The sequence below is a fragment of the Nannobrachium achirus genome (genome assembly GCF_963921795.1).
Source record: "Nannobrachium achirus genome assembly, chromosome: 16".
In the NCBI taxonomy this organism is placed as follows: Eukaryota; Metazoa; Chordata; class Actinopteri; order Myctophiformes; family Myctophidae; genus Nannobrachium; species Nannobrachium achirus.
The window spans coordinates 27,491,221-27,510,929 of record NC_137823.1 but is presented as its reverse complement, the minus strand read 5'-3'; the positions used below and the strand labels follow the sequence as shown (position 1 = coordinate 27,510,929).

General features: G+C 41.5%; 1 protein-coding gene across 1 annotated transcript; it reads left to right on the top strand.

Annotated features, from left to right (window-relative positions):
* Positions 1–1,626: 1,626 nt before the first annotated feature.
* parp1 (poly (ADP-ribose) polymerase 1) lies at positions 1,627–19,374 on the top strand. The gene is made up of 23 exons (XM_080745167.1): positions 1,627–1,834; positions 4,245–4,407; positions 5,061–5,176; positions 5,552–5,766; positions 7,599–7,689; positions 9,690–9,806; positions 10,432–10,608; positions 10,901–11,057; positions 11,727–11,867; positions 12,278–12,505; positions 12,655–12,720; positions 13,172–13,304; positions 14,022–14,217; positions 14,792–14,920; positions 15,164–15,247; positions 15,835–15,957; positions 16,151–16,279; positions 16,451–16,549; positions 16,645–16,797; positions 17,307–17,434; positions 17,545–17,606; positions 17,734–17,848; positions 18,570–19,374. The coding sequence occupies exons 1-23, from the start codon at positions 1,712–1,714 to the stop codon at positions 18,649–18,651; spliced, it is 3,027 nt and encodes a 1,008-aa protein (XP_080601293.1). The 5' UTR covers positions 1,627–1,711; the 3' UTR covers positions 18,652–19,374.
* Positions 19,375–19,709: the final 335 nt, after the last annotated feature.

Genomic DNA, 19,709 nt, shown 5'->3' with positions numbered 1-19,709 from the left:
CTTGTACTGCAACAATATTGTGATTATATGTCACCACTAAGCCCATACCTCTAAGCCAAACATAATACCTCAATATAATGTCCAATGAGAGGATTGGTCAAGCTTCACGTGACATCACAATATGTAAGATGGAATTAATCAGGACCAGTACACATTTTGTGGATTCCTCGTATCCAGCTGACCGCAACCACACACTATTCTAATTCATCATCTCAAACAACTATTGATTCTTCTGCTTTTTCCACTGTATTAATGATGTTCCAAAAGGTCAATAGGTATGAGAAAAACTGCTACTTTATCAGCAAGATTCTCAGTGTAAGTTAGTTTAAGAACTGACCCTTATATACGGTAGATCAATATACAATTAAATGTACACACATTTTGCTGTGACACTAAGTCTACAGTGGCTCTCTTGAAAGTGTTGTCAATTATCTTGTCAAATGTCTATGCCATAGTCAAACATCAAAGGGGTGCTGACAAACCACCAACTTGGAGACAAAATAAAAGTTCTCACACTATTTATCTTTGGTACCACATGAGTGGGCTGAGCGATGTTTCAAGCACACTGCTCTTCTTCAGACTAGTGACACATTCAGCAGTTAACCATGTTGCTTTTTGTCTAGTCTAGTGGTTTAATGGATAAAAACCTGACCTTAACTGAACCACATCTGATTGCCAAAAACACTCTGTCACTGTCATAATCTGACAGTGGCACTGATCTCACTTCATACTCCTGTCATTATAGCCTAGTGAAAGGCGGCGAAATATTTTTTTACCTCAATGTAAAGATGATATTGTATGTCTTTTTTTTCTTTCTTTTTTTTTAGGTCTGTTGTACATTTATTATAGTAAAACTATGCTATTTGTAGCTGGGTAACTGTGTTTATTTTTACTGTGTTCTCATTTTCTGCTAATAAAACCAGTCATGAAAATAAAATTGAGTGTGTTTTCATTTCAGCCACCATATTTCATACTGTGGTAGGCCTACAGTAATAGCTGGAATAAAACAGGGTTTTGGGACAGAAGCAAAACATTACTTAGTTTTTCATAATAGCCTACAGATTTCCATTGCATCACTTATGCCTAATGTTGTTGCATTGATTGTACCAATTCTGCCACCTAGAGGCATGATCCCTGAAGTGAGACTGGTTGATCAGGTAGCCTCTGTCTGAGTCTAACTCAGTACAGTCTAGCTACAGTTAATACTGTATCAATATCTGTCAACAATGTGACTGGCGTCATGTCACCCCGTCCCCTGCCTCAGTCCATAGCCTAGGGTAGGGTGGCAGTGGCACAATAGCACAACAGCAGGTTTGAGAAACCCTAGTGTAGGTGATTGATTGGTGTCCCCGTTTCCTCCCGAGACCGCAGAGGCGTCAATTGGGTATGGCAAGCTATGGCAGCTGCCATACCTTGGCTACAGGGAGAAAAAAATAAAATGTACTTCTTAAAATGGCAACATGACTGGTGTCGCGCGCGTGCAAGACACCAGTCATGTTGCCATACCTTAGCTTTTTGTGAACTGACGCCACTGCCCGAGACGATACTCGATTGCTCCTGCCTGGCTGCGAGTAGCGCGGGCTCAGCGCAGTGTGAACGCATGCGGGTTGAATTACTGCTGCTGCATCACAGCTCCGTCCTGGGACTGTGTTTTCACCACGTCTGTGTACAAGAAGTTGTGCTTCTTTTATCTACCAATTAAGGAACAACAATGGCAGACTCTCAGGAAGACAAGCTCTACAAGGCAGAATATGCCAAGAGTGGCCGCGCGTCGTGCAAGAAGTGCAAAGAGAACATTGCTAAAGACTCGCTGAGAATGGCTATCATGGTGCAGGTGGGTGTACGACGTCTTGTGTCTGGGGCTGCAGCGCACAGCTAAACGGCTACTGTAGGGCCAACAACACAATAAAACGTGTACCTTTTGCATGCATCTCAGCCGTATTGGTCTGGGTGTTCATTCAGCATTGAGCTATCTGGTGTAAACTGATAGTTTGTCGTGTTTTGAATGAGCTGTGTTGAAGATGGCAGGCCCTCTCTAGCTAGCATCTGAATGGCTAACTAACGACAAAGGATGGATGAGGATGACCATGATTGATCTGCATTGCTTCTGGATTCTTCTGTCTTGCTGTGCATGTCGGCTCTTGTTGTCTCATTGTCTGTAATAAAGTGATTGTGGTGCCATTACAAACTACAACGTTATTTATGCTGACTCACAACGGCTGTAAAAAGACGATGCATTGAATGAATTGAATGAGCCAGAGCCAAATGAAGTCTTCTATTGTCTAGTACAGTTTTGATTGATCGATTGAATACTTGATTAGAAGTTCGCATAGGAAAAGCAAAGTACAGTTCAGATTGGTCTACTAATAGGATTTTAACCCAAGAAAGCACAATGGCTTGTTTACATAAATGACAGACAAATATACACAGAACTATGCAAAAGTTCAGAGTATTGTGAATAATTACAAAGTAAAATATCAGAGGAAAATATAAAAATCTAGAGCTGGTCCGTAGATTATGAATCCATTTAAAGGTAGGGTAAGAGATTGTATTTGTTAAAATAAGTTTTAAATAGCTCTATAGTATATTCTGATAGTACTCATTGCTACAGTGTTTGTTCAGTAAACAGGGGTCTCCATGTCTCTCCAGCTCTTTAAACAGAAAATTTTAACTTCAGGCCAAGATACCTATGTTATCCAATCAGGAGAGAGAACTCACACAGTATAAACAAGTGGATTTGGAGTGATGACATAAACAAATGGTCTGACAAAATTGGAACTGTCTGGTACACTTATCAAATTGAAGCTGATATGGATTCTCTCTCCTGATCGGCAGATGGGCAAACCCATAGACCGTAAAAATATGTCATCATGCTCTTTTGTCACACTAACAGAATCCCTTTTATGCCCATATATGGAGTTCCCTAATGTCATCAATATTAACGATGCCCTGTTAGAGAGATCCCTGTGATGCCAGGGGGAACAAATCCCTTTTATGCCCATATATGGAGATATGGAGATCCCTGTGATGCCAGGGAACAAATTCCTTTTATGCCCATATATGGAGAGATGGGGATCCCTGTGATGCCAGGGGAACAAATCCCTTTTATGCCCATATATGGAGAGATGGGGATCCCTGTGATGCCAGGGGAACAAATCCCTTGTATGCCCATATATGGAGATCCCTGATGTCCACATCACTGTGGCGTGAGGTCGCCCTGAGGCGTCTTACTAGTAGTATTAGAAGATACAGTACTTTGGACCCCACAAATATGTCTGTCTGTTTGCTAGCTAATGTTATGTCATTCTGTATCAGAAAGACAGTCAAACTTGAGTCTAGTTGAAGATTATTATACATTTTAAACGTTTTGATTTATTAAAGGGGAAGACCACCCATTTTCAATATTGAACTATGTAATTAATATACCTTTATAGAGGAGTTGTGTGGAAATAAAAAAAAAGTTCCCCCTCTTCTGTGTTGCCTAGAACTGGAGGATTGATTTTGGGGTTTGTATTGTAAAGTACAATGTGTGATGTCATCAAGTTGTACTTTACAATACAAACCCCAAAATCAATCCTCCAGTTCTAGGCAACACAGAAGGGGGGGAACTTTTTTTTTAATTTCCACACAACTCCTCTAAGGTATATTAATGACATAGTTCAATATTGAAAATGGGTGGTCTTCCCCTTTAATATCCCACCAAACCTGTCAGCTGTCATGTCTGAATGCGTGCGTATATAGAGAGACACAGGGAATATGTTGCCTTAATTACTCAAGATGTTAGGATGGCAGTGCTGTCTGTATGTCATTCTATTTTCTTTATTTCTTTTTAGCAGCCATATGCCATCTGCATAGTTTTATTGTTGCTATTTTGCTTTTATTATTATTGTCATTCTGCCTGCGATGTTGACTAATAAAACATTGGACTTAATTGTCCAGTTTTCTGTGTTGCGTCCTGCACCAGAACAACATACTAGCCTGCCCTACATCACACATACAGTATGTAAAATCATAAAAATAAAATTGCATATTGTAGCCTTAATTATTCTTAAATACTCAAACACCTGGCATTAAAAAAAGTACAGACACATTATCAGCATGCCCCCATAAGCCCTAAGTGTTATTGTGCTCGTTGGAGTGTGTGTTAGCATTTGGATGAGGATAACTTGAGCCCCAATGTTGATCTAAAACATTCCAGTAGTTTAAACTGCCTCCCTAAAGGTCATTGTGTCCTGTCTCCTCAGTCACCCATGTTTGATGGAAAGGTCCCCCACTGGCACCACTTCTCTTGTTTCTGGCTTCGAGCAGCAGCTCAGTCCACCGCTGACATCAGTGGCTTCTCAGACCTCCGCTGGGATGACCAAGAAAAAGTCAAGAAGGCCATAGAAAGTGGAGGAGCCGTGGGGGGTCAGTATTCAACTTTAACACATGTCCATTTCCTCCCAAAGGATCTGTAATACCACAGTGTTGCACACAAACAAAAAATGTACTGTCTATGGAGTTATTTGGATACTTGCTTGCTGAAGATGATGCTTTGAACTGAAGGGACAGTGTTTTTAGCAGGTCTTTCAGTCCGAGTGTATCAAAAAGGCAACTCGGTTAAGGCAGCGGAAGCTTGTGATTGGCTGCGTGGAGGTGACGAAAGTCGGGGGGACGGAGATACATCTAAAACTAACCTTAACCCTAACCTCAGTAAAACTAACGCTGGTGAATCCTAACCTGGTGAAATGCTAACCTGCCGACGCTGGTGAATGCTAACCTGCCGACACTGGTGAATGCTAACCTGATGAAATGTTAACCTGCCGACACTGGTGAATGCTAACCTGGTCGGATCAACGGGAGGTGCTTTTATGATACACTTGGACTGAAAGACCTGCAAAAAGACTGTCCCTTGAACTGAATGGTCATAACATAGTAGACAGTGACACTAGGTCTTGCCCGCCTGCCTGTGGCAGGTAAATAAAACGTCCAGTCAAGTGGAGTTTGCATTCTAGCCCTTCTAGTGCCTCTGATACCCTAGTGTCGACCCCTGTTATAAGAATAACTTCTTTTTCCTGAAGGTAAAGCGGGCCAGAAAGGTGCTGCCAAAGGAGAGAAAACTCTGAATGAGTTTGCGGTGGAGTATGCCAAGTCCAACCGCAGTACTTGCAAAGGCTGTGAGCAGAAAATAGAGAAGGTGAGAGAAGCCTTTTATTTGCACACACAGCTAAACGGCATTTTGGATATGTCACAATATATGGTGTCTCTTGAAACCTGTTTCACATATAATAATTCAGTCTACAGTGTCTAGGCACCAAATCAATACCACTTTTCCATGACTAATGTACTTTACATACCAGGGATTCCACCAGACCTCATCAGCCAGAGAGTAGAAACTAAAAGTATAAATATAGATTAATACCCTCTGTCTATAAAAATAAAGGTTTGGGAAATCCTGTCACTGTGAATACACACAATCCTTAACATTTCATCAACTAGAAATTCAACAGAATGAATCTGTTGTGTTGCTCATATTGACCACTCTCACTATTTTATGTTCTATCGTCTCCAGGACCAGATCCGCGTTTCAAAAAAGACAGTGGACCCCGAGAAGCCCCAGTTGGGCTTGATAGATCGCTGGTACCACACACCCTGTTTCGTCAGCCGCAGGGAGGAGCTGGTCTTCAAGCCAGACTACAACGCTGCCCAGTTGAAGGGTTTCAACCTGCTGCGGGCTGAAGACCAGGCAGACCTGAAGACCAGGCTTCCTGCTATCAAATCCGAAGGGTAAGAGATATGGGAGGTGCTGCTATGGTTGTCACTTGTGGTGTTGCCATTATGCTGTGTCACAGCAGTAGTACAGTTCATTGTATAGTGGAAATAATAAATGTTCAATACAGGGTTATACAGTATGTCGGTTATACATCATCAGCAGGGTTGCACCGATACGTTTTTATTTTATTCTGTTGTATTGTTATATTAGCTTATTGTAGTATTTTAAGAAGTATTTCAAGCTGTGTTTAGCCTGTGCCAGCCATTTTCAACATTTTCACCTTTCTTTTAGAGACCCACATAATATGTTGTACTTTACCTACCATGTCACTCAATAGCTCAAAGGAAATATTTACTCCTCTACTTTCCAACAAAAAGTAAGTTCCTGGCATGTTTGGTTCTGGAGCTATTGGCAGTAGAAGAAGGCTTGCATTCCCGCAAAAAGCCCTTTGAAAACATAGTTTTGAGAACATTTTTTCCTAGTTTTATTACTAGGGCACCAGGTTCATGTGTGCACCTGGACAACTGGGCATTAGGGACATCTGGGCACTTGGAAGGTGGGCACCTGGACAACTGGCCACCAAAACCATTTGGGCACTTGGGACAAGTGGGCACCTGGACGAGTGGGTTCTTAGGGCTGCAGACATCTGGCCACAAGGGACATGTGCAAGGACTGACAGTTAAGATCTCCATATATGGCCATTGGCCATATATGAAGGGCCGCAAACTTCTAAGCAAGACACTACAAATGGACTTGGGCTAAAAACAACAAAAAGTACAAATAATCAATTTAGGCTTATCAGGCTATTCAGATGATAGACGAACACACACACACACAGTCGAAATCGTGCCGTCTCATCTGGTTTGTTCACAGCGTGCAGTGTCTGGGAAGCCACAGTCACGTTAAAACCCGATACTGCAGAGCTGATCTTGGGGGGTGCGGTAATTACCGCAATACCGTCGGTAATGGGAAGACAAATATTGCGGTAGCAAAATTTAAATACTGTGGGGTTTGTTTTGCTTTATGTCCACTTGTTGCTGACTGTGGTAGTGTAGGAGCCTGGAGGGAGCTGTACTATTGTACAACTTCAACAGAAGTGTAACGACAGAGTTGTATTCTTCAGAATGACTCCAAAGATATAAATTAGACCTCTCCAGATGCTCTCTGTTTTGCTGTGTTTTTCCCATCTTGAAAAATGATAATGAAATGCAAGTGCTGTGAAGTCAGTAGAATCACTCACCAGAACCACTCACATAAATGGAAATGTTCTATTAATGCTTGGAGCGGATTGTTTCTCTAGAGGGAATCTCTCTGAAAGCAGCTGAAATGGCCAAGTAACGCACTAACTAATTTATCTAAGTGAGGCTGGAGAAGTATATTCTATTTATTTATTTTAATGTAATTCCTGGCCTCCCTCTGGATGTCAGCTGTTCTTTGAAGAAGGATGTTGAAAGATGATTTTCTTGCTTTTGTTTATCTCCAAAGGATCAGAGAGAGAGAAAGAGAAAATACATGAGTACAAAGGGAGCAGAGTAAATCTCACGAGGTTTAGATACATTTTCTTGTCATATTTATGGCAGAATGGGTGATAATTACTAACAACCCTTCGGGGCCTGGAGACATGCACCAACTTGTGTGCATACATGTGTGTGTGTAGCATCAGCTGATGGGTCTCTATTGTCCAAATGAAGAAAGCTGTCGGATAACAATAGGGTTCAGTGGTCCCATCAGACCTCATTTTGAAAGTTAATTTGTTTTCTTCCTATTCTAAGTTAATGTCTTGACACTCTTTTTGACAAAGAAAACTTCATGAGAACTATTGTGAACCTCTTCTTTGCCCCTTTAGAAAGAGGAAGGGTGATGAACTAGATGGAGTATCAAAGAAGCTGAAAAAAGAAGAAGCCGAGGAGAGCAAGAAACTTGAAGACCAGTTGAAGGTTTGCGCTCTTGTTTCACTCTAACATAATTATCAAAAATATTAATACTTTTGGTAATAATTTATTTGCTACTGTTGAAAGACTGACAAACCCCTCAGCACCGATAGCCGCTGAACTCCTCTCCACCAATTAAGCCATCAACAAAAAAACACTTTCTTCCCGTCCATCATCTTTTCTCACACCGCATTTAGACCAGGAAATATTACCATGATTTTAGTTATTGTAATTAATCTGTGTACATAAAATGTATATTTCTCAGCTAATCTCTTAGTTACACCAACATTGTTCTTGTGAAGCCGTTTGTTTACGCTTATTCATTAAGATTATAGTAATTTTGATAATAATTAATTTGCCAGTGCCAGTTAAGGTGTCTACACACCAAACAGCCTACAGGAGACTCCTTCTGACTGTACACAGACTGCAAAGAACTGCAAAAAACTAAGCACTTATTTTTTATTTTATTTTTTTCAGACGACGCCGACTGTAGTTACTGTATGGCAGTGGTGCCAGGTCTGCTCCTTATAAGCAACGTTGATCCTGTTTTCCTATAATGTTGCTAGATGTGGGTTGCTTTTGTTTGGGCTTGTTTCTGAAGTGTAGTTGCTTATTTGGCCTTGCTTTCAACATTATTTTATAAAATAACTAATGTAATAGAGTTCAGAGGTGAAACTGGTCGCGCTTTTGGGCTTATTTTCATAGACCTGGTCGCGTATTTCACTCACAGAATCTGGCAACCCTAACCCGGCCGGAGGCAGCTCTGTTCTCCGTGCAGAGGAGGAAAAAAAAGAAAACAACAACACGGGCACTTGATGGACTATTACTAGCCTACTACTAGCTTTGCTTTGGATCCGATTGGAATAGGAATTGAGAGTTGAGATTGAGAATATGGTATTTAGTAAAAATATGCGACGGGAAAATGTCTCTGGCTTGTTTTGGCTTGGTTTTGGAGCAGTAGTAAACTATTCTACAACTCCCTCAATCTTACCGACGGCGAGGGGCGACTGAACAAAACTGAGCAAGTCCAGTTTTCCAGTTTTCGGTCGATAAGGTTCCCGACCCGCTGCCGAAAACCTGACGATGAGCTCCCGTTCGGCAACAGACGCTTTCCGCCACCGAATCGTCGCCGAATCTGTGCGGTTAAAAGTGGCCTTTAGCTGCTCCAGTGCTGTGAGCGAGTCTGGCCAACTGCTCTGCTCAGACAAAGAGCTTGACAGGCGGCTCTCACTGGCCGTGGACTAGTACTCAAACACTAAACGCCACTTGAAATGGACAGAAACCTAACAATCCGATGTATGGAAGGACAGCAGAGAAGTTCTCTAATCTCTACTACCGGTACTTCAAACCCTTGCTCGTTTCTCAAAGCTTGCTTGTGAACAACCTACTCATTTTAGCCAATAAATAGGTTGTGTAGTTGCTCAACATTGATTATATATCCACAGCTGGTTCAAATCTTTGTAAATCTTTGTTTACAAAATGCGCTAGTTCCAACTGTCTGTTTCTTAACCTCAATAGCAGACACAAACATTGACACATGGTGACAGACTGTTAGTCATAACCTCGGACAAGACGGACATGCCCAATTTACTGCATTTTAGCGTTGTGAACAAGCAGCAGCGCTGCTTGTGTGAATTGAGTGATAACAGATTTACTGCAAAAGGCTATGAAGCTTCTATTAAAAAGTCTAACTTAGATGCTTCAGTAATTAGCAGATTTCCACTGCCTTTTATTCTTTCTTTTTTTAATCACCTTATGGCTGTTTCCTTTCTTTTTTAAGTGTGTCTTGTTACTTATTTCTGTTTGTTATTTGTCTAAATCCATCCAGGTTTTGTGCAATAACGTGTGCTCTCGCTCTCTCTCTCTCTCTCTCTCTCGCTCACTCTCTCTCTCTCTCTCTCTCTCGCTCTCTCTCTCTCTCTCTCTCTCTCTCTCTCTCTCTCTCTCTCTCTCTCTCTCTCTCTCTCTCTCTCTCTCTCTCTCTCTCTCTCTCTCTCTCTCTCTAGGAGCAAAATAAAGTGATATGGGGAATCAAGGACAAGCTGAGAAACCACTGCTCCTCCAACGACATGAGAGAGCTGCTTATAGCAAATGGCCAGGATGTTCCCTCTGGAGAGTCCAATGTGAGGAGCCTGTCTCTATCTAGTCCTTCCATTTTCTATGGATATAAATGGATAATGTTGTGGGCAGTTAGGCCAGTATTATTGTTGGTTAGTTTACAGCAGTTATTCCTGATAAGGATGTGAACAGCCTGCACATCTGTTTGAAATTAATTCAATGCCATGCGAGACTAGGGTTCAGATAACCAAGTTTTATAGTGTATATGTTTTATCTAGTAGAGAAAGGTATCTGCAATAAAGCAGACAGCCCGCAACACTCCAAGTTAGATGAAGGCTTTTAGGTGCACGGCTCAAAGAAGCATAATGAGAAAGAAGTAGTCGCCAGCACTCAAGGAATATCCTTTTTACATGATTTTATTTACCTCAATGCATGGACAGTATACGGACGCGTTTCGGCCCTTCGGCCTTCCTCAGCGTTGCATCATCATTGTTATCATATGTTTTATCTCCCATGTGAATCCCTTCGACGTCTTCGATTTAAAACCTGGACAATTTTGTGTCGACCATAACCATTTTCTGACCTGTCAATGTCCTAGTTTTTGTCAGTGGCAAAGTTGTTAGATGGCCCAGTAACGGCCTGTGCAGAATCTGAAGTTGCAGCTCTCTGATCTTGTCGTTTGATTGACAGTTGGTGGACTGCCTGGCGGACTGCATGGCCTTTGGGGCTCTTCAGCGCTGTCAGGAGTGCACAGGTCAGCTGGTGTTCAAAAGTGATGCGTACTGTTGCACCGGCGACATCTCTGCCTGGACCAAGTGCGTGTTCAAAACCAAGTGCCCCGACCGTAAAGACTGGAGCACACCAAAGGTAGGAATTTACACGTCACCAGCCACCAGATTTCTGATCGTCTGGCACCACAAGACTAATGACAACCAACCGTTTTAGTTGGCAAATGGGTGAAAAACACAAATGTGAATAATAGGAAATTGGCAATTCATATTTTTTAAACACTCGGCTGCCACAGCTGCTGCCTAGTTGGTTCTCTGTAGTGCAATAACTACCAGTATGTATGGCAATGTGTCAAGTAAATGGAACAGAAGCATGGTACATCATGAGTATGTTGTATTTGAGCTAACACATTCAATGGCTGTCCTTTCAGGAATTCCATGAGGTTCCCTTCCTGAAGAAATTCAAGTTTAAGCGCCAGGACAGGGTTTACCCCAAGGAAGCCCCTGCCCCTTCCACGGCCACCACTGCCACCGTCCCTAGTGCCTCTAGCGCCCCCATGAAACCTCTCCCAGAGGGAGCCCCAGCTGGTAAGTGAGCAATACCTCAAGTACACTGAAGAGAATGTTGGCACCTCCTGCATGACAACAATTATTGTGTATTGTTATTTTATGCTTTAACTATTGAAAAATAGCAGATATACAAGCTCACAGCGAGCTTGTAGATCTGCTATTTTTGATAAATCAGGAAAATTAGAATTTTGACACGATTCTATAAGTGTCTTTTGAATCCTTCTAAGGTTTTTTGAAAAAACGTATGTTTCTATGTCAGCAATCTGGCCAGCCATCGTCAAAGAAAAGATCCTTTTCCCTTAAATGGAGCTCAGTTAGTCTGTTCTTGAGAGACGACTATGTCAGTGGTTCTCAAACCTTTTCATGTGAGGGACCCCCAAAATGATATGTATTTGGACCACCCAGGAGCAAAATGTTAGTTACAAACGTTTGCTTTGAAAATACATATATTCAAAGATTTGCACACATTTTCATGACTTTTTTCAAAAATAGCAGATCTACAAGCTTGCAGCGCGGCACTCGGTGCCACGCTGTGAGCTTGTATATCTGCTATTTTTTTCACTGGTTAAAGCATTCAATAATTCTAGGCCTAAATGGGTTAATACTGTTCTCCTATGGGTTAATACTGTTCTCCTATATGGGAACTCCCATTGGCAACAACTCGGGTGTCCTTTTCTGTGCTTGCAGACAAACCTCTGACGGGGATGAAGCTGATTGCTGTGGGGAAGCTGACCAAGAACAAGGATGAAATAAAAGCTGTTGTGGAGGAACTGGGTGGGAAGATAACGGGCACGGCCAGTAAGGCTGCTCTCTGCCTCAGCACCAAGAGTGAGTAGCCAATCATCAGGAAGATGTGTCGGTTGTAGGATGTCTGGTGTGTACATGGCTGTTGGCGGTCGTTCACCTGACACTCGAGTGCAATTGCTGTCGGTTGTGTGTCTGTGAGGGATTGAGCGATGGAGTTACACGAACCGTCAAGTTTAATGTCGAGCTAGGCAACGTGCGTGTGTGTGTGTGTGTGTGTGTGCTTGTGTGCGTGCGGGAGTGAGACAGAAGCATGAACGTGCAAGTTCACAACACATTCGAGTATAAATACAACCGTTAAACTGCAAATCCCTGCAGACATCCTGCCACCTCCTCCTAGCATGGAGTTATTTACTCAAGCAGGCGCACTAGAGTGCCATCAACCTACTGTCTGTGAGGTCTGTACTATATCCGTCTGATTCCTGTCTTCACAGAGGAGGTGGAGAAGATGAGTAAGAAGATGGAGGAGGCGAAGGAGGCCGGTGTGCGCGTGGTGGCTGAGGATTTCCTCACGGACATCAAGTCGTCTGGCAAGGCCCTCCAGGAGCTTGTGGCCCTGCATGCCATCGCTCCATGGGGGGCAGAGGTCAAGGTTGAGGCCCAGGCTCCCACAGTGTCCAAGAGCTTAGGCAAGAGCTTAGGCAAGGTGAAGGAGGAAGAAGGTAAAGGCAAGGGATTGTTGCAAATGACTTGTGTTAAAGACAGTTTTCTAATTTGAGGTTTGATATTGTGATATTGCCAATAGTATAGATGGAATGAGAAGACCTTGTGGTGATAGGTACAGTATATGATCGAATCTGCTCTGTTGCAGGTGGCCACAAGACCAAGAAGATGAAGCTCACAGTCAAAGGAGGAGCAGCTGTTGATCCAGACTCAGGTAGGGTGTGTGTGGGAGAGTGTGGGCCACGTTCACACACCTTTGCTTCGTGGACTGCAATTGGGAGGATTGCAAAAGAGTAATGCAAGAAAAGTTGTCTAAATACCGTTCTGTCTCAGCTATCATGGGCAGTCTGACTATCTGGAGAAGACGATGTTGCATTTATCCTTGAATAGCTAAGGAAAAACAATATCCGTAAATTTATTTTTTTGTATATACAGTAGTAGAATGTCGTCAATGTGTTATCTTTTTTCCTCTGTTGTATCTGGTTTGACCGTAATGTAACCATCTTCTGATCAGTGTTTGGATCTATTATGTGCTGCGCTTTTTTTGTAGATCCAAATAAACTAATCTGTGTGTGAGTGACATCTTATTTGTTTGCAGTTTTGTTGTAGCCTATACTATGATTGTTTCCTGATTTGTTCTTTTGTTTCTAACCTGACATGCTTAGGTCTGGAGAACAGCGCCCATGTTCTGGACCAAAACGGGAAGATCTACAGTGCTACTTTGGGCCTGGTGGACATTGTCAGGGGAACCAACTCCTATTACAAACTCCAGCTGCTGGAGGATGATCATCAGAAACGGTCAGTGTCACGGCAGGGAATTCGTACCTACATTTGTAACATGAGAAGTGATGTTTGATGAATTTTGATATTGTTATGTTATATTCCAATAATTTTATTTGTCCCCAAACCTGAGATAAGAAAGACAAAATGAATGAAAGAAAAGAAATTTTAATTCATAATAATAATAATAGAGAATAAATAAATACAAATACTACTACTGCAACTAATGAATTCATATAACGCAATGTATACAATATCTACCACCAGACGGTACTTCCCAGATCAGGTTATGCAATTTCATTAAGCAATATTTCATGAGAGGATGGGCTGCATTCGACAGGGTTTCAGTGTGGAACAAGGTGCTTGCATTGTGTTCCGCAAGCAATAATGATGGTAAAGCACACCCTGGAGTGATGATTACACCTAACTACCTGTATTTGAGTAACTCCATGATCTTTATTCCATTGCCTTTAATCTAGTCCCACACTTTGACCAACATTTCCATGTTGGGTGTAAGAGCAACGTACATTTAGCAAAGCTGCTAGCTAGACCTTTAGAAACGTAGTCTAAAAGTATAGATTAGTTTTTCTTCTAGAAAGGTTTATTTTTACCCTTTCCAATTGGGTTAGCTTTCTTGCCAAGCTTAAAGATTGACTTGATTTCTACAGTTGATCCATCAGACCATTCCATATGTCATCTTGTTTAACCCATTCTTCCATCTCTTACCATGCGCAGGTACTGGGTATTCAGGTCATGGGGCAGAGTTGGAACCACCATCGGAGGCAATAAGCTGGACAAATTCAGTGACAAGAACTCTGCCATGGATAACTTCCTGGGCTTGTATGAGGACAAGACGGGCAATGCCTGGGGCTCTTCCAACTTCACCAAGTACCCCAATAAGTTCTACCCACTGGAGATCGACTATGGACAGGTACAAACATCTACTTTATGCATATGCATGACTCTTTTAAAGTGTATACTGTGGAAAGGTGAATACACAACATGCACAAGTAGTGTGTCCTGTTAACTCATTCGTTGCATTTTAAAAATCTCTTTGAAGTTCCAGGATGCCACAAGTCTCCATAGTCTTCCATGTAATTCATAGTGCACGGATCATGCACGCCCATGCCTAGATCATGTACCACGTGTGTGCACGCTGTTCACAGCTTTCAATCAAAAAGATCTGCTTGGAAATCCGTTCAGGCATTCATGAGATAGCAGCCATTGTTTTCATCAAATGTAAACAAACATGGCTGCCATGTTTGAAAGATGGGGTTGGTATCGGGGTCAAACATGCAATTTCGCGAGCGTGATCATGCCTAGTAGATAGGAGGTCCAAAAAGATTTTTTGGAAGAAAAAATAAATCTACAAAAATGGCCCGAAACTCGAGCGTGGCGGCCTGGACATATGTGATAACTCTGGGAAACTCGTGGTAAAGCAGTCAATGAGTTATGTCTATCTTTTATCTGCTCTTTTTGTTTGCTGTGGTGATGTTGCTGCGCAGGATGAGGAGGCAGTGAAGAGGCTTACAGCCAGCGCCGGTACCAAGTCTCTGCTGGCTAAACCTGTCCAGGAGCTCATCAAGTTGATCTTTGATGTAGAGAGCATGAAAAAAGCCATGGTGGAGTTTGAGGTAACAATCTGTGATGTGTGTACAGATAGATGTACAGTATGTAAATGTGATGTGTGGAGCAGTAAATGAGTTAAAATCGTCTGCTAAATGCCTAAATTGTAAATTGTGTGACACGGTGTGCATGGGATGTCCTCCTTGTGTTTTCCACAGTGAGCCTAATGGTCTCTATGGTCGTAACTATTTCCTTTTATAAATGAGATGTACTATTTATAAATGAGATGTACTATATTTCTTGATCTTCAGATTGACCTCCAGAAGATGCCCCTGGGAAAGCTGAGTAAGAGGCAGATCCAGAGTGCCTATGCTCTCCTTAGTGAGGTTCAGCAGGTCAGTAACCACCAGTGCTCCCTGGAGGGGCCATCCTAATACGGCACTTTCCAGTGACACTTCTCTCTTCATGTGACTCCAATTCAACACTTTTACCATGCTATTATGAGTGGCAATTATATTTTATCTGTCACTTCCCACTACCACTCCTCATCACTCGCAGACAGATTCTGCTTGTAGGCATCCAAGCTACATGAGATTATGCTGTTGAGATGGAACAGAAATATTGTACAGACAAGGGATGATAGGATAGATATGTTTATTGTCATTCAGTACATCATTTAGACATTGAATTCGTTCCACTTGCTTGAGATTATTAACTGCTGCTCCTAATGAAATTTAAAACACTAAAATACTCAATTCTGACACGGATAATACAAATATTGGTGACAATCGTAAAATATATATTTTTTAAATATTCTCAGCAGCATTAAAGATGTACATAGCCAGAGCACACAATGAAGAATCATGAAGCAGTATTCAAACTTTTATTCTATTTCAAAAGTGTGCATGGTGCACCTTGGTTTGTAAACCAGCAGACCTTTACAGTGTAAAGGCTTATATGTTGCCTCCTTTCACCGTCGTAGGCTGTGGCAGATGCTGTCCCCGAGTCTCAGATCCTTGACCTGTCTAACCGCTTCTACACCCTCATACCTCATGACTTCGGCATGAAGAAACCTCCACTTCTCAGCAACTTGGACTACATTCAGGTAAGAGCACTCCTTTCACAGCCATGTCTGTAAAAGCATTTTGCTCTGCAAGAGTTAACATGAGCATACTAGACAAGTCACCATATAACCTAAAAGATCCTGGCATCACTGCCGCTAGAGGGCGCTATGCCCCTGGTTAACTCAAGTGAACTTTGGATCTTGTTGAACCATGCCTGTTCTGCTGTGTGTGTAGGCTAAGGTTCAGATGCTGGACAACCTCTTGGATATAGAGGTGGCCTACAGCCTGCTGAGAGGAGGTGCTGATGACAACAAGAAAGACCCTATCGACATCAACTATGAGAAACTCAATACCAAGATTGAGGTGAGGGTCATATACAGTCCATTGTTTTGGATTGTATTTGGATGTAATAAAAATATAATAAAGAATATTTTATATTGTACTATATGTGTGTTCCTTATGTTAACTTATTACTTTGTATTATCTTATAATTAGGGGGAGATGTGTTGATTGTTTTGTTCATTTAACTCACAGGTTGTTGATAAAAGCTCAGAAGAGGCAGAGATCATCACACGATATGTCAAGAATACACATGCTGCTACCCATAATACTTACACACTGGAAGTGCAAGAGGTAGGTGATTTACTTTTACCTTGACAGCCACAAATGAATTCCAGAAATATCTCCGGAACACCCTGGTGACCAACCTCCTGACCTCTCTTTCTCAGATCTTCAAAATTGTTCGGGAGGGAGAGTACACACGGTACCGCCCATTCCAGGACCTGCCCAACCGTCAGCTTCTGTGGCACGGCTCACGCGCTACCAACTACGCTGGTATCTTGTCTCAGGGTCTTCGCATTGCTCCTCCTGAAGCCCCAGTGGTGAGTATGCCTCCTGCACTTGACTGATTGATTGATTGAACAATCAATCAGTCAAGATTGATTGATTGAAGACTTTATTAGAAGTTTGCACAGAAAAAGTTAGTTTCGTGACGGTACAGTTCACTGGTACAAGGCACACTAAAAGGAGATCCTAGAAAGCACTTGGCTTATTTACACAGGAAACCACATAAGCATATCATATAACATTGAATGACAGACAGATAGAACACAGTACTATGCAGTAGATATTCAGGAAAAAACAAATAAAAGAAAACGGTGCAGAAAAATATATACAGTAGATATTTACAATAGAAGGGTCAGGGGGAGGGTACCAACTGCTTGTTGGGGCAAGTATAATGGACTAGCTTTTTCTAGGAGGCGGAGGGGCAACCTGTGCTCATGAAACAGGATGGGGGGGCCTATTTTTATATACGTATATAGTTTTCTTATAGAATTTGACAATGCATTTAATACTTTGTGTTGTTTCATTTGCATTCTGTCCTCTCTAGACTGGTTACATGTTCGGCAAAGGTGTGTACTTTGCCGACATGGTGTCCAAGAGTGCCAACTACTGCCACACCTCACAGTCCGATCCTACAGGTCTTATACTGTTGGGAGAGGTTGCCCTCGGCAATGTGTGAGTATCATTACAGTCTCTCTGCTGAAATATGAATGCTGTTAGACTTTTTTGTGTTTCTTTACCAAAGCATAAAACCATGAATAAGTGTTTGTTTTTTTAATGAACAGGCATGAACTGAAAAAGGCCACGCACATTTCGAAGCTACCTAAGGGCAAGCACAGTGTTAAAGGTGATAACATAATTGTTTTACTTTTATTTTTATATTAAAGCAGTTTCAACTGTTTCTAAATCAATGTTTATATTGACCCTTGTTTTGACCAATATTCCTTGGTGTCTTTATGCTTTTTAATTCTTAGGTTTGGGTAGAACTGCCCCAGACCCCAGTGAGACTGTCACTTTAGAAGGGGTGCAAGTGCCACTGGGAAAAGGATGCAACACCAACATTGATGACACAAGTCTTCTGTACAACGAGTATCCTTTTTTAATTCATCATTGGGTTTACGAATCAGAAGTTGTTCCAAATGTTTTGTTTTTTAGTTTTGTTTCATTTGCTTTGCTTGTAAGGCTATTTGACTATGGAATGGAATACCAGAAAACTCGCCCCCTAAAACAAACTCGACCCAAACTTGTTTCCCAACGGGTCTGTGGCCTTAAGCTAGATGCAAATTAGACTAAAATCAAATCTGTGCTCCTGGGGGTCCCTGGAACAAAAAGGTTTGCGATAGGGGTCCATCCGTGGAACAAAATATTTTGAGATGGCCAAAAAACACATTTTGGGGGTGCTTAACCACTAGGCACATTCTACAAATGTCTTCTTATCATAACAATTTTCTGAAAAAAACTTATGTTGCCATCAGTGTTTCTCAAACTTTGTCATGTGAAGGACCCCCAGAATGGTATGTATTTGGCCACGGATCCCCATCACAAAATATTTTGTCCTAGGGACCCCCAGAAGCAAATATTTGATTTTGCCTATTCTGCATCTAGCTTAAGGCCACAGACCCGTTGGGAAACGAGTTTGGGTCGAGTTTGTTTTAGGGCGAGTTTTCCAGTTACCATGGAATGTAGTTCCTGGTGTCATTTCTGTCAAATTTTAATTATGTTATTATTATATTAATATCCATTATCCATTATTTGGCCTTTCACTATGCAGTTTTTCCCTGTTGGTTGTCCTTAAGCTATGTTTTTTCAGATATATTGTGTACGATGTGGCACAGGTGAACCTGAAGTACCTGCTGAAGCTCAAGTTCAACTACCAGACGTCCTTGTGGTGAGAGAGTGCGTGATAAAACTCTCCCAAATGGATGACAAAGAGCAGCCACCCGCAAGCAACAGGGCTTCAATCAGAACTCATTCTCTGCAACAGAAGATGGTTGGCGGTGGACTAATGCTATATATTGGTCACTAATAATACCAAGTCACCTTATTACTGTACGTGTCAGGTTTGTTTCATAGCTGGCATCCTTCCTTAGTATTGCTATATTGTGACAAGCTAGCTGTCGTTAGCTATTTCAGACTCGCTGAAATGTATAGCTCAATACAGAGGCACATAAATGGGAAGATGTTCGATTGAAAAAGGCGTATGTCATATGGCTTTCTGCCTCTGTAGGTAGTATTTCATATGAGTGATATTATTTTTTCATTGTTTGATTCTGTGCCATTGTTTATAAGGCATACACTACGTTTAGAAAGTTAAAGTTAAACGGTCAATTACAAAGTGACAGGCGTTGGTAAATGAACCATTATTTGTGGACATACATGAACAATGTAGGCTACTAGAACATTTTGAAGACTGTTCCGTTCAAATATTCTGTTGGTTTGTACAGATACAGTGTGTATCTGTTTAATGTTTGCCCGACCTCGGTTGATTCCATGCAAAATATTTGCTTTATGGTTAGACATTCTCTCAAATACTTGAAACTTAAAAGATGTGGTTCATTCGAGTTTTTCCAACTTGTTATCACAAACCGAATAAAGAAACATTTGAGAAACCTTAAGCAAGTGTGTATCCAATTGTATTATTTTCTTGTTTGATCTTAGATGTGTATGGTATATTCTCTTAATAAAATGTGTATTTCATAAAGCATTTTATACATAATATAGGCCTACCTTACAATAAATACAATACACGTAATGAGAAATATGACTTACAAGAACAATATTCTAGTTATGATTATATTAAATGTTTTTATAATTAATTTAAAGTCCTTGGAGGAGAAAAACCCTTGCAGAGCTTTGTGTCATGTGAGATTGTCCTAGGACTTAACGTTTTTCACGCAATTAAAGGTGGTATTAGTATGAAATTAGTTTAGCATAATAAGTACAGATACCT